We start from the raw sequence: 25,143 nt of genomic DNA on the forward strand, positions 1-25,143 counted from the left end.
AGTATATACAAAGTGTCTAGCATATAATAGTATGCATAAAATGTTAGCATAAAAAAGACTAATCTTATACAGTCTTTCTTTTAACTATGAAAGGAATATATTCTCATTTGACTTCCCAGGTGGCACAGTTGATAAAGAATCCCCCTGGCAGCGCAGGAGACAAGAGACACGGGTTCGATCCCTGGGTTGAGAAGATCCCCTGGGGTAGGAAATGGCAACCCACTCCAGTATACTTGCCGGGAAAGTTCCATGGGCAGAGCCTGGAGGGCTACAGTCCACAGGGTTGCAGAGTCGGACACAACTGAGTGTGTGCGTGTGTGTACACACACACACACACATGAGAACTCCCCCCGCCCCCACCGCAAACTCAGGTTTATCTACCTAAAAGTAACTCTAGGTGATGGCACAGGGCTGAGTTTAAGGTGGTGTTGCTGGGGGGCCTAGGGCTACTGACCTTGTCCACTAGAGGAGACTGTCCACTCTGCCAGACTCCCAGGGCAGACACAGTGTGCCCAGAGAGCAAGTCAAGGCAAAGCAGAGACTTGACTCCCCGAATCACCATGTAGAATTCTGATGAGCGGGTCCCACTTTATAAGGCGGTTTGGGCTACACCAGCCAGGGTGGCCGGAAGGAAAAGCAGACCGAGACTGCTGCCCTCTTCAGAGCAGACCTGGCCTCGGCCGCCGGCCCCAGACCTGGGTGCTTCCTCCCCAGAGGAGCCTCCCCTGAGGCTGCTGCCTTCACGCCCACTCTGGTGGCGTCTCCTCCAAGCCTTAGTCGTCGTTATCCTTAATCTTCTTTCAACCAGAGCCACTCCATGAATGTTCTGGTTTTTCTTTCTGCCTGTTTGTTGTTGATGCTCTGATTTGCCTAGAGAATATTTTAAAACTAATTGTTAAATAGAGATGTAAGCTTTTGGGAGTGTGGTGGTGGAAATTAGCTCTTTATGGGTCAACTCTGTACAACGAAGTATTAAAAAATATTTAGGTATAGGTTAATCAGGTATAGGTTCATCTTTATATACTTACATTGCTCTTTGTGTCTTATTTGTAGGCTCTCATGGAGCTGGTCATCCTTTAGAGACTTGTACTCCTTTTATTGCTTGGGGAGCTGGAATCAGGCTTCCCCAAAAAGTGTCAGCTCAGAAATTTGATGACTCATATTTGCAAGGTAGGAATGCTTACCTTTATTGTTTTTATGAATGTGACATTTTAAAATCAAAGTTTAATTTTTAAAAATGACTTTTCAAATTATAGCTTTCATTTTGTTATTTGTGACATTGCTATTTCTGTATTACTTTTGTATAGTTTATATTATTTCATTTATGATATTCAGCTTAAAATACACATTATTATTTGCCTTATGAAAGTTCAAGTGTACTATTCTTTTTTTACAAACCTTATTACTCTAGGACTCAGATTAAACCCTTGGCTTAGATCTTACCTGCAAAGACTATCAATCAGATAAGCCACACATATGTCACAATTTATGTTTCAAAACTGGACAGACTTTGCCCTGTCTCTAGTATTTTTGAAGGCCTTCTCTGTTACACAAGCCTCCTTGTTTCTCAATCCATGATAAAAAGGAATTTCTTTTTCCTTGGAGCTCTGGTTATCTTGTAAGGTAAGAGTCTTTTTAGAATTTGAGAGCTTTTACTAATTGGACAAAATAAATTCCTCCCAAATGTCCTTCTCTGGATTAGTTGTGTCAACTCATTCAAAGTACTTGTTAAGAATACAGATTTTTTAAAATTTACAGATTTCTAGACCTTGTCATTAGATATTTCGATTCCATGAGTCTGGGTGAGGCCTGGAAATTTTCTTTTTAAAACCTTCTCCAGTGATGTGGACTCACAGCTGTATTAGGTATTTCTACTAGAAGACTTTTGGGTTTGTATAATAAAGTTTTCTTACCTGTTCTGTCTTTTTTTGAAATTTTTGGAGATATAATTCTCATACTATAAAACTCATGTTTTAAAAGTGTGTAATTGAATTTTTTTAGCGTATTCACAGAGTTTTGCCTCTGCTGTGCATTGCATTGCTGTGCCCACCCCCCAAGAAACCCTCGTCCCTTAGCAGCCACTCCGCACTCCTCTCCCTTGCACGTGTAGAAACCATATTCTGTTCAGTCAGCTTATGGGCGTTCGGCTTGTTCCCACACCTGGGCTATTTTACAGTGACGTGGCGAACCTTTCTGTATGGGCATGTGTTTTTATTTCTCTTGGATGGATTCCTAGGTGAATAGCAGCAGGTCATGTGTTCCTTACGTTTTATTTTTTTGCAAACTGCCAAACTGGTTTCCTAGGCAGCTGCATCATTTCGTATTCCTGCACTCTGGGTTAAATAGATTGCTTTTGTTGTTTAGTCGCCCAGCCCGCCAGACTCCTCTGTCCATGGGATTTCCCAGACAAGAATATTGGAGTGGGTTGCCATTCCTTCTCCAACGGATCTTCGTGACCCAGGTGTCAAACCCGCATCTCCTGCTTGGCAGGCGGATTCTCTGCCACTGAGCCACCTGCGAAGCCTTTTAAATGGATTAGACTGGGTCCAACTAGAAGCTAGGTTAAACGGTATGTTTGTACTTAGGAAACAGAACTTTATTTTGGCAGTTGATTTCAACCCACTCCAGTATTCTTGCCTGGAGAATCCCCATGGACAGAGAACCCTGGCGGACTGCAGTCCACAGGGTCACAAAGAGTCGGACACAACTGAGCTGCTAAGCACATACTACTTTCACAATTGGAATTAGTGGTGGTAGGAGCATCAGAGCTAAAAAATTTCATGTATTTTGCAAGCAGCTGCCATTACAAAAAAAAGGAAAGCTTAGATTGACTGCTGGCCGGTGGGCTGCCTCAGTAATCTGGAGTGAGACTGTCGCTGCAGCTGTGTGACAGTTGTCGTCATTGTTGCCTTTTGCTTCCATCTTTCCTTCCTTAGCCTTTCGATGTTTTGAAACAATTATCCCCTAATGAGCATTTTGGAAGTTTAATAAACTATTACAGAAAATATCAAATAAATTTTATTGAGTTACTCTTTTAAAATCCTAGTTTAAAAAAGTGTGCAGCTCTGCCTTTTTAGTACCCTTGTGGTTCATACTTGGCTTAAAATCGACTGTCCCAATACTTTCTTTTTCCATTAACCACCTGTAATAATAAAATAACTTCTCTTGTTTTTTTTTTAATTTTTAACATCAGCACTTATGTTTATTTGTATCTTTCAGAATGGAAGTTGGAGAACTGGAAGAGACAAGATATTAATCAGGTATTCATTATATTTAATCATGTTCAAATTTAATTTTCTGTCTATAAGAAGTTTAGAACAAAAAAATCTGGGAAACAAAATTGTATTAAAGATGATAAAAGATTTTTCTAAAACAGTTCCTAAGAGAAATCCTGCTATTGTGAATATTTTCACCCCAAGTAATCTTTCTTTGGGCCTCCCTGGTGGCTCAGAGGGTAAAGCGTCTGCCTGCCGTGCAGGAGACCTGGGTTCAGTCCCTGGGTCGGGAAGATCCCCTGGAGAAGGAAAGGGCGACCCAGTCCAGTACTCTTGCCTGGAGAATCCCGTGGACAGAGAAGCCTGGTGGGCTACAGTCCATGGGATCACAAAGAGTGTTTCTTTGGGCAAAATAAAGCAGCCTCAAATAAAACTGAAAGGCGAAGACTTCCTCCAAATAACACTGGCTAATTACAGAATTATTATGCAAATTGGAGTGTGCATGCCTGTCACATTTGTGTGACTTTTGTGTGACTTTTGTGTCGCAGCTGCCTCGCTCAGTTGCTTCCGGCACAGATCTGATGGAACCCCGTGGTGGGCTTCTTTCCTCTTCCTGTGTCAGTTACTGTTTCCTTTCTATTAACACAAGCTTTATCTTTAATTCTACCCCAAAATTTTTACAAATGCAGTGGGAAAAAAGTGACAGGAGTATATAGATTAGAAACCTGACATTATAGGGATCCTTACATTGTAGGGGACCGAACATCACAGGAAAATGCCGGCCAATCTCATGGTTAGACCAGCAGCGCCACCTGTAGGTGGGAAGCACAGAATTTTCTTGTTGAGGATATGCTATGCAGAGTGAAAGGCGCGGGACCACCGGTGTGTGTCCTCCCGAATGGCAGGAATATCTTACACCTCCTCCAGGTCGCCTCAGACGTTCACCTCAGAAGCCGGCTTTCCTTACTGTGGAGGATAAACCAAGGCCTGGGGTCTCATTTTCAGCGGTGTGCTTACAGAAGCCTTTTCTTTCTCAGCATGTTAACAATTGTCTTATCTCTCCAAATGAATGCTTATTACCCAAGCAAATGAAAATGTATAGAATTGGATAGCAGTCTATTAATTTGCAATAAAAACCACGGTCAGAGGGATTGGAATATCTTGAAGTCCATAAAATAAGAGCATGTATTATTTATAGCCAGACTGGATCATAATCAAAAACTGAATGCTGTTACCCTCTGAATACTGCTTCAGACCTGCGTTAGATGAGAATTCTGTATTCATTCCTTCTGCCACTGTTGTTATGTGTCTGCAGTATGTTTAAGCACTGTGCAAACGTTAACACTAACACTCAACATTGAAATATTAACTTTAAACTTCGTGTGACGGCTATAATGGTGAATAAAAGGAGACACAGTCCCTCTCCTAGGAAGCTTATAGTTTAGGAATAAGATAAATTTTACGTTTATCTTTACTTATCAAACAAATAAATGTAAAATTATAGCGGTGATAAGTACAGCAGAACAGGCCTGGGAAGCCATGAAGGTGCAGAGCAGGTCTGTCTGGTGGGCTGTGTGTGGTCAGCAAAGGCCTCCTGAGAAACTGCGGCCTGAGCCGAGACTGAGCCAGGGCAGGAGGCGGGAGCTTCTCAGGCCAAGGGGCAGCGTGTGCCCAGAGGTCTGGGAGGGGGCACATGGCATCTCAAAGGACCCTGAAGACGGCGGGTGAACAGAGCATAGCACCGTGGTTCAGTGGGAGGCAGAAGGCAGACACTCGGCCGTGCAGGGCCTCGTGGGCCTCTAGAGTTCATCCTTAAGTTGGGGGAAGCCCTCCTAGTGTTTGAAGCCTGGCGAGTGGCGTGATCTGAGGTTTTACCACAGGGTCATCTCTCTGTTGGAGGACAATTCAGAGGCCAGCAGTGGAGGCGGGAAGGAGAGGGTGCAATCAGGCGACCAGGGGTGTTGTCGGTTTTCTGTGAGATGGGGCTTGGTAAAGAGGTCGTAGATGGTGAAAGTGAGACAGACTGAGAGCCTGGGACGAAACTCCAACTTTAAATGAGAGCTTGAGAAATCAGCTCTGAATGTTCATTGGAAGGACTGATGCTGAAGCTGAAGCTCCAATACTTTGGCCACCTGAAGCGAAGAGCTGAGTCATTGAGAAAGACCCTGATGCTGGGAAAGATTGAGGGCAGGAGGAGGAGACAACAGAGGATGAGATGGTTGGATGGCATCATCGACTCAAAGGACGTGAGGGAGTTGGTGATGGACAGGGAGCCTCTGGGAGTTGGTGATGGACAGGGAGCCTGGTGTGCTGCAGTTCATGGGGTCGCAAAGAGTTGGACACGACTGAGCGACTGAATGAACTGAACTGAGAAAGTAGAGACTGGAGACTAGTGGCGGGGTCACAGAGACCCAGAGGGGGTGGTCTGCACAGTGCCGAGTGGTCGTATCATAATAAGCACAGCAGCATCCGCAGCTGCTGGTTAGTGTGGGGCTGTTACACACCAGTGCTTTATACTTTGTCGCATTGGATCGTGCCATAATTCTGTAAGGGAGAAACTTTTATTTATTTTTTAACTGACAGGGAAAACTGAAGCATTGGAGAGTTGAAATAACCTGCCAAAGGCCTCAGAGATCACAAGCAAAGTGTTTGAAATTGGGCATTCTGACAGCCAAGCACTTGACTGCCTGAAACATTATCGGGACTAATACCAAAGCAGTCAGTTAGATGTAGAAAATGGAGGCTATTAGTTCTGTAGTGAGTGCAGTCTAGAGGATGATAAGGAGTGAAAACAAGTTAGAGCAGCCCGAGGACGGATGGGGAGGTGGGGCCATGGAGACTGGAAGCGTGGACCGCTCTTCTGGACACTTGGAGGTGGAGGGGGCCCTCCAAAACCGTGCTCGAGGACTTGTGTCTCAAGAGGCTCTTAGCCTGCTTGATGTCTTTTTCTAGACGTCACTGACTGGCCAGCCAACCTCCTTCTGCTGTATTCTCTCTTTAATTAATATATAATATATGTATATATATATATCTGGTGGGCTGCTGTCTGTGGGGTCACACAGTCAGACACGACTGAAGTGGCTTAGCAGCAGCAGCAGCAGTTGAAGTCTACTTTTGCTGGTTATTTTCTGTCTAGTGAGCATCCTTGTCATAGTACCTAAAACTGTTACATTAGATGGTTAAGCTTTTAGCTTGTAGAATAAGTACCTTTTTTGTTTTATGTATTTTACTTTGGGGGCTCCTAGCGATTTCACATTTAGGGTTTCCTACGTTCATGTACCTCTAACAAGTGACATTTTTTCAGAGATCTGTATCTACTGTGTATGGAATGAGTATTTGATGATAATGGATTAAAATGGATATCATGGTTATCTTTCAAAATACAGGTATACAAATTAAATTACTTAATGTCCTTGTTGATCTGTCGCCGTCTTAGATTTAACTTCGTCTGTTTGCAGGCTGACGTTGCACCGTTGATGGCAGCTCTTATTGGAGTTCCCTTCCCTCTTAACTCAGTGGTAAAGAGTACAATTTTCTTATCAACTCTCAGAATAAAAGAAAAATTATCGTGCAGTAAAATTTACTTTTTATGTGTTTCTAAATCCATTTAAAGAAAATTTATTACAAAGATATTGCTGGTTTGCTAGATCAGTGCTCCAGAGACTCAGGACAGAGAAACTCACTGCAGTTCCGTGGCAGAGCCTGTTTGCAGGGTCACCAACCCACATAGTGTCTGTTGCACCGTCTGTTCCTTGACCCTGAAGCAGCAAATTCCAGTGTTTGTTAGCATTTGAGTGGTCCCGCCGGGAGTACTTGTCTACCTTCAGTGTGGGAAGGCAGGGGACCTCATTAGACCCACTATGCTCCACCTAATTTCTCAGCTTCCAATGGAAATGTTTTTAAGATGGGAACTGGATGCTGAAAAACTAAAAAGACAGAATCCATTCCCATCAGCCATTCTTTCTAGCCCTTCAATTCAAAGTTAAAAAAAACAATATCCTCTGCCTCAGAGCTCTGCGTCATTTGCCCCTCTAGTCATAAACGTGTGGTATGTCTAGAACTGAAACCAGAGTTTCGGAAACAGCCTCATCTTTACATGCAGTGTGACCGTGTGGAGATTCGCTGGTCACTCCGTCGGTAAAGAACCTGCCTGCAGGGCAGGAGACCCGGGGTCGATCCCTGGGTCGAGAAGATCCCTTGGAGAAGGAAATGGCAACCCACTTCAGTATTGCCTGGAAAATCGCATAGACAGAGGAGCCTGGTGGGCTACAGTCCATGGGTCACAAGAGTTGGACAGATTTAGCAACTAAACCCTAATAGCATACTCCTATTTTTCTTACATCTTCTTTTTTTTTTCTTTAGTGTGCTGGCTGTGGCCCACCATAGTAGCTTTTTGTGTGTGCAGAGCATTTAGTTCACTGCCTGCCATATAGCAATCTTTTGATAAATGTTAGGTTTTATTGGACTTAATTCATCTCTTTTGCTTTATTTATTTTATTATATCTATTTTGTGAGAAAAGTAATAGAACATTTTTCAGTTACGATTTAAAAAAATATTTTTAATTATTCCAAGAATTTATTTGTCCATATGTCTTCTCTCTATTGCTTCCCTTGTAAGTCTGTTTTGTTTTATCAGAATAACCTGAGTTTTGTTAGTGCTAATATTAAACCAGTGTTTATTATTTACAGGGAATCATTCCTGTGGATATGCTTAATACCTCTGATCTCTTCAAAGCAGAGAGCATGTTTACAAATGCAGTACAGATTCTTGAACAGTTCAAGGTAAAACAAGACCACACACAAATATGGACATGATTCCAATTTTAAAACTGAATATATCTTGTGAAAATATTTGATTTTGCATTTTAAGAAGTGATTTTCATAATTTATTATCTTTAAATTGTTTGTATTTGACTAGTGTCCTGAAGTTTCACATTTCTGAGATGCACTTTTCTTGAATCAGTTTGAGGGTGTAGAATTAGCTCTGAGGAGCGTCCCGAATTGTTAGAGTACCACATATGCTTATAAAGATTACAGACCAAGTCTCTGTCAATGGAATTTGTCTTGTAGAAGTGGTTTTAGAGATTGCAACGTTTCATGTCGTTCTGTGTATATTATTATTTGCATTAACAACTTAAAGAAATGACCATTTAACTGAAACTTTCTGTTATTCATAATAGTGTTAATACAGCATGGCTTATTTTGTTTCCTAAGAGTTAAAAAGTATAGCTTAATTATATGACATTTTGCAGGCTTGATATACTTCATTCTCAGCTTGTTGTAATGGTACTATATAGCATTAACATTTTCTTTAAATATTTATGAAGTAGGATAGTAACACAAAATTCCATTTATTTCTATTGCTGAAGAACCATTTTAATGGATATTTGTATTTCAAAATGAAGTTAGTTCATTTTTTTCTCTTATCTAATATAAAATATTTTCACGCTTGGTCCCCAGGTAAAAATGACTCAGAAAAAAGAAGCTACTTTGTCATTTTTGTTTACACCATTTAAGTAAGTCTCTTATGTTTTTTATTAACTTGTAGGAAAGAATTTTTCATTGAGTTTGAATGCTTGACACAATAGATTAGGTTCTTAGAAAATTTGTCTTTTTTGTGTACATTAGTGTCATATACCAAATGAAAGCCTCTTCTGTTGTTTTACAAGTAATGAACCAGGTGCTGTATACCTTTGAGTGGCTCGTAGAGGGGATACAGGGGTGCAGAAAGACAGGGCTTGGCTGGGGAGGGGCGTGGCTCTTAGCCTGGCCGAGGAGAGAGATGCTCACAGAAAGAGAGGGGAGCTGGCGTGAGAGGCGAGGCTGAAGGCCACTGAGCTCCACTCGCATTCGAAGATGCAGGAATTAGTTAGAAATAGGGATTTGGGTCTCAAGATAGAGGTGAGAGTTGGTTAGGAGGATATCGGAGCCATCAGCATAAAGATGGTGGCGGAAACCATCGCACGTGTAGGGGGCTCTCGGGTGGATGTAGGAAGTGAAAAGCCCAGTGGTCTGCTTCTGGGAAACATTGACAACTGCTTAGGCAAAGAGAAGAGCAGGTTTTGGTGGGCAGCAGATTTTGTCCCATCCCAGAAAGATGTGCTTTCCTTGAATTGGGAACGGGGTTACTTCAGACAAAACCTGGCTGACCAACTCGGGTGGGTGCCTCCTGGGACATGATGTGCAGTTAGCAAGAATTCCCATTGAATTAGGAAGGATTTTTCTCTTGACCAAAATAAATAAAATTTGTTTGAAATATGGGTAGTAGGGATGTGATTGAGTGACTTCACTGGAGTTGTTTTTGACAACTTACATAGCGTGCTAAGCTGCTTCAGGCGTGTCCGACTCTCTGCGACGCCATGGACTGTGGCCCACCAGGCTCCTCTGTCCACGGGATTCTCCAGGCAGGAATACTGCAGTGGGTTGCCGTGTCCTCCTCCCGGAGATCTTCCCAACCCAGGGATCGAACCCATACCTCCCGCATCTCCCGCATCAGCAGGCAGGTTCTTTCCCACTAGCACCACCTGGGAAGCCGATCTTACAAAGCACTAGTGTGTGCCTGGTCGATTCAGGCGTGTCCGACTCTGCAACCCGTGGACTTTAACCTGCCAGGCTCTTCTGTCCATGGGTTTCTTCAGGCAAAAATACTGGAGTAGGTTGCCATTTCCGTCCTCATATAGCACTGGTGATCAATCCTAAAGGAAATCAACCCTGAATATTCACTGGAAGGACTGATGCTAAAACTGAAACTCCAGTACTTTGGCCACATGATGCGAAGAGCTGACTCATTGGAAAAGACCCTGATGCTTGGAAAGATCAGGTCAGGAGGGGAAGAGGACAATACGAATGAGATGGTTGGATGGCATCGCTGACTCACCGAACATGAATTTGAACAAACTCGGAGATAGTGAAGGACAGAGAAGCCTGGCGTATATAGTTCATGGGGCTACAAAGAGTCAGACACGACTTAGTGACTGAACAACGCCAACAGCATAGCACTGGTGTAATGTTCACGAGCTAGAAGCTTCTACCCTCTGGATCATGTAAGATGAGTCAGTATGGCAGCTTGCTTCTGTGTGTGTGTGTGTGAGAGCAAATACAAAGCGGTTAGGATTTTGCAAGTCAAAATTAATTATATAATATATATAATAATGTTAGTGAAATATTATATTAATTATATGTCAGAGGTAGAATTATCATTTGAAGAGTGTCCCTAGTTGTAAGGTCATCACATATGCTTATAAAGACTATAAGCCAAGTCTTTATCAATTAGAATTAGAGTTAGAATTCTAATCCTCCAATTAGAATGTATCCTATAGTATATCATATAGATACCATATGCATCTGTTTATTAATAACATAGTATAGTCAGACCATAACAAAATAACTAAATAAATATTTCACCAATTCTTGGTGTGAAGGAAACACACAGGACGTTGGAAATCGCAGTCACCTTAGATCAGCCTTAGGGAGACTTGGCAGGGGATGCTCTTCTGCGGGCGGTTCAGGTGCGCGTTGCCCGTCTTCTTCCCGTCGGCCCGGAAGCTGACCGTGACCTTGCCCTGCTCTGAAGCTCAGCACCTGCCGGGCAGCCGCTGCTAGCTTTGTGTCAGCTGAGGGCCTGACGGGAGGGCTGATTCTCATCCTTTGGCTCACTCATCCTGCCTGCAAACTTGTCTGGCTGAAAAGCATCATTTGTCGAAAGCCTGCAGCATGACCAAAAAAGTCCAAGATAAAATAAAAAATTAACTTACGAGGAAATAGATAGTTGAAGGAATAGCAAAGGACTAAAAATACTAAAATCTTGAAATCCTCATAAGTATCTGAGAAGCTGTTTTATCCATAAGACAAAAAGTGGCGCAAACTTGACAGAAGGAGGAGTACAGGGTGCATTGTTTAAAAATGGGAGATGTGTCTAAAACCTCATGGAACAACAGATTGTACAGGAACAAGCCAAAGGGGAGGCCAGTCCTCCAGGTTAGAACAGCAAGTAGACCTCGAATGAAGTGAGACGGACTTCCAGTAATATGTGGACTGAGGACTAGAGGAAACACTAGAAGTCATCATTTCTTCGTCCCTCTTGCGCTGGAAACTTTAGGAAAAGGAAACACTTCAAACTGCACGAGAAAGCACGCTTGCAGTGTGCAGCAACCGAAGACATGACGTGGTTTGGGACAGCGGAGGGAGACGACTTGGTCAGAGCAGACATAGGAAGGGGTTCGTTTCTGTATTGGGAAGCTGAGAGTTGAGAATGATGGGGCAGAGATTTATTGGTTGTCATTATGCCCCTCTGTACTATTTATTATTATTAAAAATTACGTCTGTGTATATATGTGTGTGTGCGTAAGGCACTTTCAGTTCAGTCGCTCAGTCGTGTCTGACTCTTTGCGACCCCATGGACTGCAGCACGCCAGGCCTCCCTGTCCATCACCAACTCCCGGAGCTTGCTCAAACTCATGTCCATTGAGTCGGTGATGCCATCCAACCATCTCATCCTCTGTCCCCTTCTCCTCCTGCCCTCAATCTTTCCCAGCATCGGGGTCTTTTCCAATGAGTCAGTTCTTTGCATCAGGTGGCCAAAGTATTGCAGTTTCAGCTTCAGCATCAGTTCTTCCAATGAATATTCAGGACTGATCTCCTTTAGGATGGACTGGTTGGATCTCCTTGCAGTCCAAGGGACTCTCAAGAGTCCTCCAACACTACAGCTCAAAAGCATCAGTTCTTCGGTGCTCAGCTTTCTTCACAGTCCAACTCTCACATCCATGCATGACCACTGGAAAAACCATAGCCTTGACTAGATGGATGTTGGTTGGCAAAGTAAGGTCTCTGCTTTTTAATATGCTGTCTAGATTTGTCGTAGCCTTTCTTCCAAGGAGCAAGGGTAATTTAATTTCATGACTGCAGTCACCATCTGCAGTGATTTTGGAGCCCCCCCAAAATAAAGTCTGTCACTGTTTCCATTGTTTCCCCATGTATTTGCCATGAAGTGATGGGACCAGATGCCATGATCTTACTTTTCTGAATGTTGAGCTTTAAGCCAACTTTTTCACTCTCCTCTTTCCCTTTCATCAAGAGGCTCTTTAGTTCTTCCCTTTCTGCCATAAGGGTGCTGTCATCTGCATATCTGAGGTTATTGATATTTCTCCTGGTAATGTTGATTCCAGCTTGTGCTTCATCCAGCCTGGCATTTCTCATGATGTACTCTGCATATAAGTTAAATAAGCAGCATGACCCATATATAGCCTTGATGTACTCCTTTCCAGATTTGTAACTAGTCTGATATTCCATGTCCGGTTCTAACTGTTGCTTCTTGACCTGCATCCAGATTTCTCAGGAAGCAGGTCAGCTAGTCTGGTGTTTCCGTCTCTTTCAGAATTTTCTGGTGTTTCCGTCTCTTTCAGAATTTTCTTTAATCCTGTTCAACTCTTTGCTACCCTATGGACTGCAGCCTACCAGGCTCCTCTGTTCATAGGATTCTCCAGGCAAGAATACGGGAGTGGGTAGCCATTTCCTTCTGCAAAGGATCTTCCCAACCCAGGGATTGAACCCGTGTCTCTTATATCTTCCACATTGACTGTTGGCTTCTTTACCACTAATGCCACCTGGGAAGCCTAAATATATATTAATATGTATTAATATGTATAGCTTTTATAAAATATAATTTAAAAAGGAATAAAAAATAGAAAATTCCTGGTGGTACAGTGGTTGGGACCTGGTGCTTTCACTGATGTGGGCCCAGGTTCCATCCCTGGTTGGGGAACTAAAAGTGTACAAGCTGTGCAATGCAGCAAAAAATAAATAAAAAATAAAATAAAAAATTTAAATATTAAAATAATTTAAAAGATAGATATTTTAATCATTGGCATGAATCATAAAATCATGCAGTCTATGGGCACAGATAAAAAAGAAATTTATTCTTTCATATAAATTTTAGAATCATCATGTTGAGTTATATATAAAATTCTTTAGTTATTTTAATATATTTAGGAAGCAGTTAGAGAGAATTGACATTTTTTACAGTATTGAATATTATTTATTTATATCTTCTGTTATATCCCTAAGTAAAATTTTATCATTCTTCACCCAATATGCATTTCTCATTATTTTATTCCTAGATATTTTATTTCTAAATATTATGAGTAATATCCTGTTTTTCCTATCACAGATGCTCAGTATACCAGGAAAAACAGTTATCATCATTTATCATTTGAGTACAATGGGTTCTTTAATTTTCTCTATTCCGATGAGTTTTTTTTCATTTCTACACATCTCTTTCAGTCACCTTTATATATTCACCTAATGTCAACATTGTCTGCTTTGAAACTACAGTATAATTATTGGCACATAAACATTATAAAAGATGAAAGTATACTGTGGTTACATATTCTTTTTGTACAACAGAGCTTCCTTGGTGACTGCCTGCAATGTGGGAGACCTGGGTTCAGTCCCTGGGTTGGGAAGGTCCCCTGGAGAAGGAAATAGCAACCCACTCCAGTACTCTTGCCTGAAGAATTCCGTGGATGGAGGAGTCTGATAGGCTACAGTCCATGGAGTCGCAAAGAGTCAGACAGACTGAGTGACTATCACTCACTCAGGTTCTTGTTACAAGTAATTGTTCAATGAAATCCTTCCTTCTTGAATAAGTAGTGTATTTTTTTTCTTCTTATAAATGTATTGTTCACTCATTGGTGAGTATGAAGAAATTTATCTCTGAGGTATTGAGAACTGAAAATTCAGTCTTGAGATTTTGCTCAGGTGATCAATTTCACCAGCACCACTAGGTTTTGGTTTACCAATGTCTCTTTACCATTCTTCCGCTGTCTTATCTAGTCTTTTTTAGCATGAGTAATGGATGAATAATGTCATAGTTCTTAAGGTGATGAAATAGTAAATGTATCATCAAGATACTGAAAAACAAGATTGCTAGAATCTTACATCTGAAACTTGTTAAAGGGTCCAGTGGATCCATATGTTTCCTGGTGGCCGAGTGGTAAAGACTCTGCCTGCAGGGAGGAGACCCGGGCTTGATCCCTGGGCGCGGAAGGTCCCCTGGAGGAGGGCATAGCAACCTACTCCAGTCTTCCCTCATCTGGAGAATCCCGTGGACAGAGGAGCCTGGAGGGCTGCAGTCCATAGGGTCGCACAGAGTCGGACACGACTGAAGCGACTAACCAGCATTTTAGTCTGTTATTTAAAAGTAAGTAAATTTTATTTTTTGATATTTTAAAGACTTCCAAGGAAGAATAAAAATCATGGATAGAACTGCTCAAAAAAAACCCCTTCAGAAGTAAAATTGGGTCTAATGGACCCTGAGGCTATGCCTAGAAGTGACCAGCAGGTGGGGCTGCATGACTAGAAAAAGTAGTTTGGCTGCCTGCGAAGGCAACTTAAAAGGGAGGAAAAACATACCCTATTTGAAAATTGTGTACTATAGAGGCCAGAGTAAAATTAAAAAAAATTTTTTTTTTAATTGCATGAAATCAGAAAGGTCTCTTGACAGAGAGTTTAGGAAACATGAAGGTGGGAGGAGACATTGTGTTGTGCTGTGTGGGTTTGTCGCTTCCGTCTCTGCGACCCCGCGGGCTGCAGCCCGCCAGGCTCCTCTGTCGATGGGATGCTGGAAGCGGTAGCCATGCCCGCCTCCTGGGGGATCTTCTCAACCCAGGAATTGAACCCAGGTCTCTTTAAGTCTCCTGCATTGGCAGGTGGGTTATCCACCTGGGATAGTATATTAATATCTTGGCATTTGAAGCCAAAACATTTTGTTATATATTTTAATCACCCTATAAATTCAGGGAGCTGAAATAAATGTTAACAAAATATTTCAATGTGTTTTTCTACTAAAATGATAAAAGATACTTTTTTTTTTTTTTACATTTCTTTCAGTCTGATACAGATTAAAGGTCCTCCCTTAGGCCATTTTTTTTTTTTTTTTTTCCTAAACCAGCAAAAGGAGTTTATCCTGGAATAGCAGAGAATTGCAATTTGGGACAAGCAGACAATGGTGAACCAGAGGCGCACGTAGAGGGGAGGAGCGGGCGTGCCTTAACCGGCAGGGAGGGCTCTGGGAGGGCTGCGGGGCGGCGGCGCGCTCTTGCTGGGCCCGGAGGACACCTTTCTTCCTGCCCGGCTCGGCGAGCTGCGGCCAGTGACCGGGGCTTCCTTCCCTTTAGATGCTATTCCCTTTATACATGTTCATGCTGCTCTCAGAAGTACCTCAGTTTAGTTGAAAAAAAATTATAAGGATCATAAGGGATAGTTGGTCACCTCAGGGTATTTTAATATTAAGGCTTCAGTCGTTTCTGTTTACGTTCTTCCTCTGCTGCTGCTGCAGAGTCGCGTCAGTCGTGTCTGACTCTGCGACCCCCTGGGCGGCAGCCCACCAGGCTCCCCCGTCCCCGGGATTCTCCAGGCAAGAACGCTGGGGTGGGGTGCCGTGGCCTCTCCCTGGGGTAGAGAGGGATGCTCAAAAGGTCGCAGTCTCTGTAGGATGTTGGTTTGCTTCTGTGTGGTTTTCTTCTCCCTAGGCTCCCAGCTCTTCAATTCTTGGTGGTCTGCTAGCTCTCCAGCACCTTTAAACTTATTCTTAAAATCTCATCTAAAGCGCGTGATCAGAGGATAGCTACAATCCTGTGTTGGTTTCTGCCGTGCATCAGCATGCCAGCCAGCCGTAGCTGCACGTAGGTCCCCTTCCTCGGGAACCTTCCTCCCGCCTCCCGCCCATCCCATCCCTCTAGGTTGTCACAGGGCCCCGATTCAAGCTCCGTGCGCCAGACGGCAAATCCCCGCTGGCTGGCTAACTTCCCCGCGGTATATACACGTTGCCATCTGCTCTCTCCGCTAGCCCCACCCTCTTTTGTTTTGTCAGGCTTTCTGATTGTTCCCGGTGGGAGCATTGGCATGCCCAAGTTTTTCTGTCAAGCTGTGGTTAAATTTTAATGTTTTAATTATTTTATTTACAAAATCTGGCTCGCCAAATATGAATGAAAAGCAGTGCATCTTCACAATAAAAAACCACACAGGTGATAATGAAAAGTTCCCACGCCTGTGTTCCATCCTTCACCGTCCTGTTCCTGTAGGCAAAGCTGCAGTTTCTCGTGAATCTGTGCAGGTGTATCTTGAGTACACATGTACGTCTATGTATATATCCCTTTAGCTAACATATTTTCGATTTTGATTATGAAACTGTTCACACTGAGAAGAATAAAGACTGTAATAAAAATCTTTGTACCTACAATCCAGGCTTTAGAAATGTCAACATTTTACCATATTTCTTTAGATCTTCTTTCTCTTAAGAAATAAAATGGTGTAGTATCATTGAATCCCCATTTTTAAAATCTGTTCATCTTTTTTTACAGTTCTCCCTTTTCTGCTCAGCTTGATGTTCGCGGTTTACCCGTGTGGATGCACACAGGCCCCTTTCTTCACTTTGCTTCATATGTGGTGCCCTTTGACCCCTTCCTTGCCAGTCCCCCACTTAGGTTGTTGTTATCTGTTTTGTCTTTTTTTCCAGGATGTTAAAATATTGTCCCTTAATTCTGGACTTTCCATTTTTCATAAAGTTTCTTTATATTTAAAATATGTGATACTAAGACTATTTTGTACCCTTCTCAACTTACAGAAAACTACAAAAAAAATTACATGGGGAATAAGAGTCTTTAATGTCATAATGCTCCAGTGAGGTTTGTTTAGAACATTTTAATGAACATTTTGATGTCTAGGAATTAATTTCTGGACAAGCTTTTTTCCCTCTTTTTAGCAAATTGTGAGGTGCTTTTGGAATAGCAATGTATACACTTCCGTTTTTCTTCCTTTTTTAGGTCTGCAATATTTTGATAGCACTTTAATCAATTAAGATATATTGATTGATGTGCTTTGCACTTTCCTAAGCATTATTAATATTAATGAAAATAATTAATGGCCCGCATGGAGGTTAAAATTTAGTTGGAGAGAAATGAATTAGTGATTAGACCACACTAAAGTGCTAATGGTGTGCGGTGAGATTTGGAGTGGATCATAAAGGATGATGCAGATTTGATTTTGGAAAGCAGAGACAAGAGGATCTTTATGAATAATAACTCAGACGTGAATGTGAGATAGGTAACGATGAAAAGCTTAACCATTTTATAAAGCTGAGAGTTTATATTTGAGGTGATGGAAAATTAAATGGAATAGGAGATTGTCGTCAGTAGGCCAGGAAGTTGAGAACTGATGAAGTAGACAGTAAGGTGCCCATCTCAATTTCAAGTGCATTGGAAGATTTTAGGATCTGGAGTGGATTAGAGCAAGGAGAACGGATCGTCTCGGGAGGTTTCTGTAGAACTTCGGGATTTCATCTTAGATGTAGCCTTCAATGAGCGCCTGTGTCCTTTGGCCCAGTAATTCTTTTTCGAAGACTTCTAGGGAGATATTCCAAACTGTGAGGTGTCTGAAAGACAGAGAACTGGATCATGGCAACGTTTTGAAGTAACTCATTTTCTTCACGAATTCCTGCTTCCTGGTACTTTTTTCCTCCACATCCCAGTGAGTCCAGGGGATCTTCCTCCAGTCTGACACCGTGTTTAGCGGTAGTGTTAGTCCTTCAGTCGTGTCTGACTCTTTGCTACTCCACGGACTGTAGCCCCCAGGCTCCCCTGTCCATGGGATTCTCCAGGCAAGATTACTGGAGTGGCTTGCCATCCCCTTCTCCAGAGGATCTTCCCGACCCAGGGATTGAACCCAGGCCTCCTGCATGGCGGGCAGATTCGTTACCATATGAGCTACAGGGAAATCCTGACGGAGTGTGCCGGTTCCCATGAGTTGGAGGATCTGGGATTCCTTGGAGTGGATGGATTCTTCTTAGTCAGGGTCTCTACAGAGCTCGAGGGAGCTCACAGAGGAGTTTCTATGGGTCTTGAATTTTCTTAAAATCTTATGTAAGATTTTGAATTATGTTTATTTTGAAAACTCTGGAGTGAGTTTCAGATCCTGAAAGATGTCTGTGACCCACCCAAATTAATAACAATGCTTAAAGATGACTTTCCTGCAAGTCACCATCCTACCTCTTTAGAAGCTACTGAAACCAAGTAGAAAAAAGACAAGTGATTATATGTTGAGCTATATGAAACTGTCAAAAAAATTTTTAGCAGTTTCTGACGCACAGAAACGTCAGTGTTGTATGACCTGACCTAATATATTCTCCAATAACATTTTTACACTTTGATAATGTGAAGGTATGCACTTTAGGAATGTAGATTCTAGTTAAACAGTTTGTGTTCAATTTTGTGTTAACTATACTTATTTAAAGATTACCTATGCAGGATTAGGAGTATTGTTCCTGTGTCTTTAAGGTTTTTACTGTGGTAAAACAAGGGTAGGGAAATGGTAGAAAGAGAAATGAAAGATAGGGAAACCAAAAAAGTATATGGTGTAGTACCCAAATTGCAAACCGACTCAGATTTTTGACTGACTACTTGTTGGTTAAGCTCTGCCCGGCTCTCTTTGATAATGAAAACTGTCAGGCCCTGTCTGGCTCAGGGACAACCGAGCCCAGGCCTCCTGCGTTGCAGGCAGATTCTTCACCAGCTGAGCCACAAGGGAAGCCCAGGAATTCTGGAGTGGGTAGTTCATCTCTCCTCCAGCAGGTCTTCCCGAGCCAGGAATCGAGCCGGGGTCTCCTGCACTGCAGGTGGGTTCTTTCCCAGCTGAGCCACAGGGAAACCCCCAGGGACACAAGATAGGGTAATAAATCCGTCTGTCTGTTGCATCTACCACGAGCGTGAGAGGGCTGAGGGTTGTAATGCACATCACTCATTTGCTGTTTCACTAATTCTATTGATCTAATCATACTTTTCTTTGTTAGCCAGAGCATTCCATTTCTTCCAGTGACGTATTGTGTGACTGTTTCAAGTGGAGTTTGGCAGTTGCAACTTTGAGTCAAGAAAACCAAATTTAACTATAAACTATTTCTTTGGAGAGTTCGGATAACCAACAAAGATACAGTTTGGCTCAGAGTTTGTTTCTTACCCTTTTCTCAATTTTCACTATTCTATTCTATTCTTTTATTTTCAATCAAGCAAGAAAAAAAAAAGCAAAAATATAATTGAAATGAGAAAACATTTTAAACCTAAGCCTTTTTTTTTTTTCTTTTATAGGTCGCTATCTGATACTAAACAGGCCAACATTTTAAGAAAAGCAAGATACTATATAAAACAGAAAAAGTATGATGAAGCAGTAAGTATGCAGGCCTTGTATGTATAAATAGCTGATCGTTCAGATAGGGAAAGGGGCAGATATGGTGAGAGCAGAATGAGCCAGCCAGGGAGCTGTCCTGACCCTGCATGCAAGAGCTGAATTTCCAAAGCAGCTGCTTTGACCCCATGCATAGACTTCTCTAATTTCAGATAATGTTACAGGTGAACTTTCTTAGGTTAGTGTTGTTAATGAATAGTTGCTGTTTTCTGTAATGAGAAAGAATATTCCAAGCTTCTGTCATCCTGCTTATACATACTATTTTAGAGCATGACATGTTTGTACATTTAGGGTTAGCTTCACACTATTATAAATTTACTAGTTTATTCTGAAGCTTTGACTTTTCCCAATTCCTACCCCATTGTCTTTTCCATAAATTTTCCTCTTTGTTAAATGGTCATATAAGTTCAAAGTAAAAGAGAATTCTATTTTCGTTTCTAAAATTGCCTAAGTAGTATGATGGCATTTCTAATGCTTATTTTTATTATAGCTTTACAATGGCAAGCTACACTCCTCTAAAATATTAAGCTATTTTAATAATGTTTTATAACTAATTGGATTGGGAAGATCCCCTGGTGAAGGAAAAGGCTACCCACTCTAGTATTCTGCCCTGGAGAATTCCATGGGGTCACAAAGAGTTGGACACGGCTGAGTGACTTTCATTTTCACTTTATAACTGATTTGGGTAATCTAATAAGAAATAAAAAATGTGAACATGGGCCTTTCTATTAGGGACATATAGAGCCATTTAAAAAAATGTATGTTTATTTTGTATTAGGGTGTAGCCGAGGAACACTGTTGGGATAGTTTCGGGTGAACAGTGACGGGACCCAGCCGCACATGTACATGGACCCCTTCTCCCCCAGACGCCCTTCCCGGCCAGGCGGCCACGTGACTCTGGGCAGGGCTCCCTGTGCTGTATCGGAGGCCCCTGTCGGTTATCCGTTTTAAGCACAGCAGTGTGTACGGGTCCATCCCAGACTCCCTGGCTGTCCCTTCCCTCCTCCCCGAGCAACCATACGCTCACCCTCTAAGTCTGTGAGTTACAGAGACATTTCTCTCATGTGTCCTCTGAAGATAATTTCCACAAAATGAATCATTTAAAGTCACTACACATCTCATCGATAGTTTGCACTTAAAAGTATCGTTTCTTATCAAGATTTTAAAATTTATTTTATTCGGGATTTTTTTCTTATTTACCCCTTGCAAGAAGATCCTGGAACAACCAGAATCTGGTTCTGCTGCACCGTCTGCAGCCACGTCGAGTGTAATAACTCTCCTCCCTCTGACGCTCGGTCTCCTCCTCTCCCCGCGTGGCTGTCGTGCCCCGCTCTCCCAGGTCTCGCTCTGTCGGGAGCTGATCAACCTCGCCCTGAGAGGCCTGGCCTACTACCACACCTACGACAGGTTCTTCCTGGCTTTCAACGTCGTCCTCGGCTTTGTGGGGTGGATCTCTTACGCGTCTCTGTTGATCATCAAGTCTCACTGCAACCTTACGCGAGGCGTTAGCACAGAGGTCAAGGTATGTTCAGAAAAACTGAAGATTCAGACGATGCTGCCAGACCAAAGGGCTGAGGAAAGAAAGGGAGTCTGACCAACTGCAGTGCGCCCGCACAGGGCTCCCGTCGCTCTGAGCCGGCTCTGTCTTCCGCCTTCGTGGCGGTGGTCTTTTTTCCTCAGAAATCTCTATTTCTTTAGTGGGGAAAAGAGCGTATCAATAATAATAGTCCTGTAACAGAAGAGAGCTATAAAGACAGCTGTGTAGTTTATGTTCACCTATGGTGTTAACTGTGTGGACTTTCTGTTTTATATTTATTTAGGATGTTATAAGTATTCCATATCTTTCTACAGTATAGGTAATCAGAAAACAATTTCAGAGCGATATATTTAACTTCATCTGTTATTAAGTTTAGGAGCTGGAAAGAGATAAAATCACTTATTCAAAATGTTCCTTTTAAAACAATATCTATGGTTTTTGGAACTGGCCTTCCCTTTGTCATCTTTCCAAAGTTCTTAAACATGAATTTCGAACTTCCTCTATATCCTCATTTTAAGAATTAGTCCCTCATTTATTGTCCTTTCAATACCAAACAAAAAAACAAAAAAAAACCTGTTCTTTAGTAATACTTTATACAACTGAGAAAATATAACAGTACATATATGGTTTACTATATTAAAATACGTTACTCTTTTAAAATTTATCACTGTCATTTACCAGGGATAGTATGCCACTTGCATTTTCTTTACTTCATTCTCTAATGATTATTACCTTGTCCAAATCCTCTAAAAAGTAATATATCCAGATGGTGTATTATTGATAATAATAGTCGGTACACATTTCCAACAGTAAGTTTTTTCAACTTTATATTTTATTTTTCTATAATGGAAGGAAGAACAGTAGTGTTTATTCTATTTTTACAGTGCTTTAATACATCTTAAATAATTTAACCCAAGTAATTTTCATTATTTGAATGTATGTGAAATGGGCTAAAATAAAAATAATTTCCTACATGACAAGAGAAGAGACAAAAACAAAGATGTTTTAGTGAACGATATATCTAGGCACTCAGCTGCCTATTGGAAGTTCATTTTGCCCCTTTAAGCTTGTGACTGCTGGAAGTAGGCTGTACAAAGGAGGAGACGGGAGTTGTTCAATTACCTTGCACAAGGCCGTTCAGCTAAGATGGGGAGGAAGGGAGGTTTGAGTGCTGAGTAGTAATGCCAAGTGCCTTTGTCGTCCACTTGAAACTGTCACAGCATTGTTAATTGTCTATTCTCCAATATCAAATAAACAGTATTAGAAAAGTCGCCCCAAACTGACCACTACAGTTGAGTTCGTTAAAAATATTTTGAACCCTTTGGTTCCGTTTGCGAAACATTCTGACTCTTCTTCAGTGAGAGTTTATAACCTAGTGGCGTGACAGCATGTAAGCAGTTTGGGAGGAAGAATGCGTTGCCAGAAACCGGAAGCACTGACAAACGGGGGGCGTGGAGAGCAGGTGGGGGTGAGGGCTGCGGTTGGGGAGCGTGGAGGCTTCAGCAGTGCGCGGCACCCCGCCCCCTGGAAGGGCCGCATGCCACGGAGAAGGGGGCTGGTCGGCGGCTGGGAGCGGGGGGAGAGGGGCTCGCAGCAAACACGGCCCTCCTCCCCAGACGTGGGGGCAGATGTGAGACAAGCTAAGTGGTTCAGCCAGTGAGAGAGTGAAAGTGAGGCAGTGGTTTAGCCACACTGACAGCAGATAGAACAGAAGCGCTGAAATTAACTTTTGGTCTGACTCCAGTGATGCCTGGGAAAAATTGAGAGCCAGAGGATGAGATGGTCGGATGGCATCCCCGACTCAGTCTGAGCAAACTCTGGGAGTTAAACTCCGGGGGATGGTGAAAGACAGGGAGCCTGGCGTGCTGCAGTCCGTGGGGCCGCACGTGGGGACACGACCGAGTGACAGAACAGCCACCTGCAGAGTGGACGTCGCGTCTGCCTGACAGTTCCCTCAGACGATGCAGGCTGTTTCTGACGTGTCACTGTTACAGACAGGTCTGCAGCGAGCATTCTCTTTAGAGCTAATTTGCCACAGCTCCTCCCAGTTGAACTCTGCATTTAACTTGCATCTGTTCTCTGCTTGCTAGTTCAGACGTCTTTTGCTTTAGAAGTACATATCCTTATTTATCTTCATGCTTTCCTGTTCTCTCGTTACTTGGGGAAGTCTCAGAAGGTTAACCCCTTAAACCAGCCCCGTGATTCCATCTCTGTGTGGATTGAATTCCTTCTTGGTCAGCACCTTGTCCAGAGCGTGGCATAGTCGGTGTGACTTAAGAACTGTTGGCTGGAGGGGTAGCCTCAGTTAGGTGTTTTTTGGAGGATCTGGGAAGGCAGGGAGTTAATTGTGATGAGGGAGAAAACGTCTCCCATTCCTGTATTTAAGGTTCTTTCCATTTGTACTTTAGTGGAACTGACTTCTTTTTGATTTGGTTTCCTACAAGTAGATGTTTATCTGTAACGTCTGTTGCTTTGTATGTCAAAGGTTTGGATAATTATACGATACTGTGCTGACCCTGGAAGATCCCTTGAGGATCTTTTTACGTCCTTGTTTAAATTTATTTTCTTATGATTTTACTCTTCTCAGAGTGATGTGAAACCAGTCTCAATCCCTACGGTGCTTGCCTGCCTCGGGCACCTTCTGGTGTTAGAGGCCCTCCCTGTCCATCTCTGAGTTCTGCCCCTTCTCCTCCTGCCCGCTTGCTCGGGGTCCTCCATCCTGTCTGGCCTGTATCTCCATTTCCAGGGCCAGTCACTGGGTAGGTTTCTCCACTGACTGCTGGGACTAATGCAGAGAAGGAGAGGAGGAGAGAAGGAAAATAGAGGCAATAATAGGAACTGTTATTTCTTAAGCAGTAGTAATATTCTGGGCATTTTGGTAAGCTCTTTTCATACCCTCATTAAAGCATGACTAGCCTTGATAAATAGATACAGATATTATTATTCCCATTTTATAGATGGGATGGAATTAAGTCTCAGAATCTTACTTTCTTTGTTTTTTTTTTCCTCCAGCTCATGGTCACACAGTGAGCCATTGACAGAAGCAGGATTCGAATCCTGATCTGTGTAGCCCCAAGCTCCTGACCACAGGGCTGTGCTTCAGCTTCCTTTTTACAGCCCTGCTCTAGTTGATCCTTGCTTCCCTGCTCCCTTTCTGGTGACCTTTTAGAGCAGAAGGGAGGAATATAAAGGGGGGAAACGCTTGCTTTTCCTCCCTACCCTCACCTGCTCCAGAAGATAATGCGTAATTCTCCCCTTGCTCAGCTTGGGCAGCAAGGCGAGGGGAAACAGAAAGAGCAGACAAGGAGCAGCGGCAAGAGGGCGCCGCCGGGCCCTGCAGCCCCGTTCTTTCCCCCGCGCTGTTCCCGGCGCGGCTTCCGCCAGCGCGTCTTGTCCTCGTCGCTGGCCTCACTGCCCCCGACGCGGGCCTCATTGCTCCCGGCCCAGAGCGCCCGCAGGCTCCCCAGCCACGCGCCGCCACTGAGCGGCTCCCCAGCCACGCGCGGCGGGCGGCGGGAGCGGAGATGGGCCCGAACGATCCTCCTGTGGTTAAGTGGCGGCCGGTCAAGGTGAGGCTGGAACAGATAGAGGCGTTGTTCCCGATGCAGAGGAAGTCCCACCCTTTACTGGAGACCCAGCGGGCGTTTGTGCGCTAGGCAGCGAGCTCAGTCAACATCTATAAAATTGTTACTAAGGAGAACTATGCTCAGAGGTCCAGACACGTCATTCGACAGCAAACTGTAGCAACGCGGTCTTAAATGGAGACTTGCCTAACGGCCGCAGCCCCAGGCTTCCTGCTCTTACCCAGTGACAAGTTTCTCTTAAAACGCAGTTCTTAGATCGGTCATCTAGTTGTGGAATCACTGAAAGAAAGTAATGTGTTTCCTTTACTTCAAAAATGTCTTTTAAGAGTCTGTCAGTGAGCATGAGTCTGGAGTGTTTTCAATGTTCTCTTTGACTTTCAGAACCCAAGCCGTCTCCTGCCATGTACTTTTGTAGCCATTGGCCTTCTTGTGGCATTTTTCCTGCTGATTCAAGCCTGTCCCTGGACTTACTACGTCTATTGTTTGTTGCCATTGCCAATATGGTACGCGGTTCTCAGAGAGTGAGTAATATGTCTCGTGGTCTTGTTTTTCACTTCACTGACAGTTAAATCTGTAA

The 25,143-nt window shown here is 43.0% G+C and overlaps 1 protein-coding gene across 2 annotated transcripts in view; it reads left to right on the plus strand.

Annotated features, from left to right (window-relative positions):
- The window catches only part of PIGN (phosphatidylinositol glycan anchor biosynthesis class N), a 93,531-nt gene that overhangs the window by 12,326 nt on the left and 56,062 nt on the right, over window positions 1–25,143 (plus strand). For both annotated transcript variants that reach the window (XM_040264269.1, XM_040264271.1), the window contains 8 exons: window positions 1,054–1,170; window positions 3,220–3,260; window positions 6,674–6,733; window positions 7,905–7,997; window positions 8,676–8,731; window positions 19,349–19,427; window positions 20,785–20,967; window positions 24,948–25,087. In XM_040264269.1, coding sequence (XP_040120203.1) covers window positions 1,054–1,170; window positions 3,220–3,260; window positions 6,674–6,733; window positions 7,905–7,997; window positions 8,676–8,731; window positions 19,349–19,427; window positions 20,785–20,967; window positions 24,948–25,087 — 769 coding nt within the window. The remainder of the gene's footprint in view (window positions 1–1,053; window positions 1,171–3,219; window positions 3,261–6,673; window positions 6,734–7,904; window positions 7,998–8,675; window positions 8,732–19,348; window positions 19,428–20,784; window positions 20,968–24,947; window positions 25,088–25,143) is intronic.

The sequence above is a fragment of the Oryx dammah genome, unplaced genomic scaffold (genome assembly GCF_014754425.2).
Source record: "Oryx dammah isolate SB20612 unplaced genomic scaffold, SCBI_Odam_1.1 HiC_scaffold_22, whole genome shotgun sequence".
Lineage (NCBI taxonomy): Eukaryota > Metazoa > Chordata > Mammalia > Artiodactyla > Bovidae > Oryx > Oryx dammah.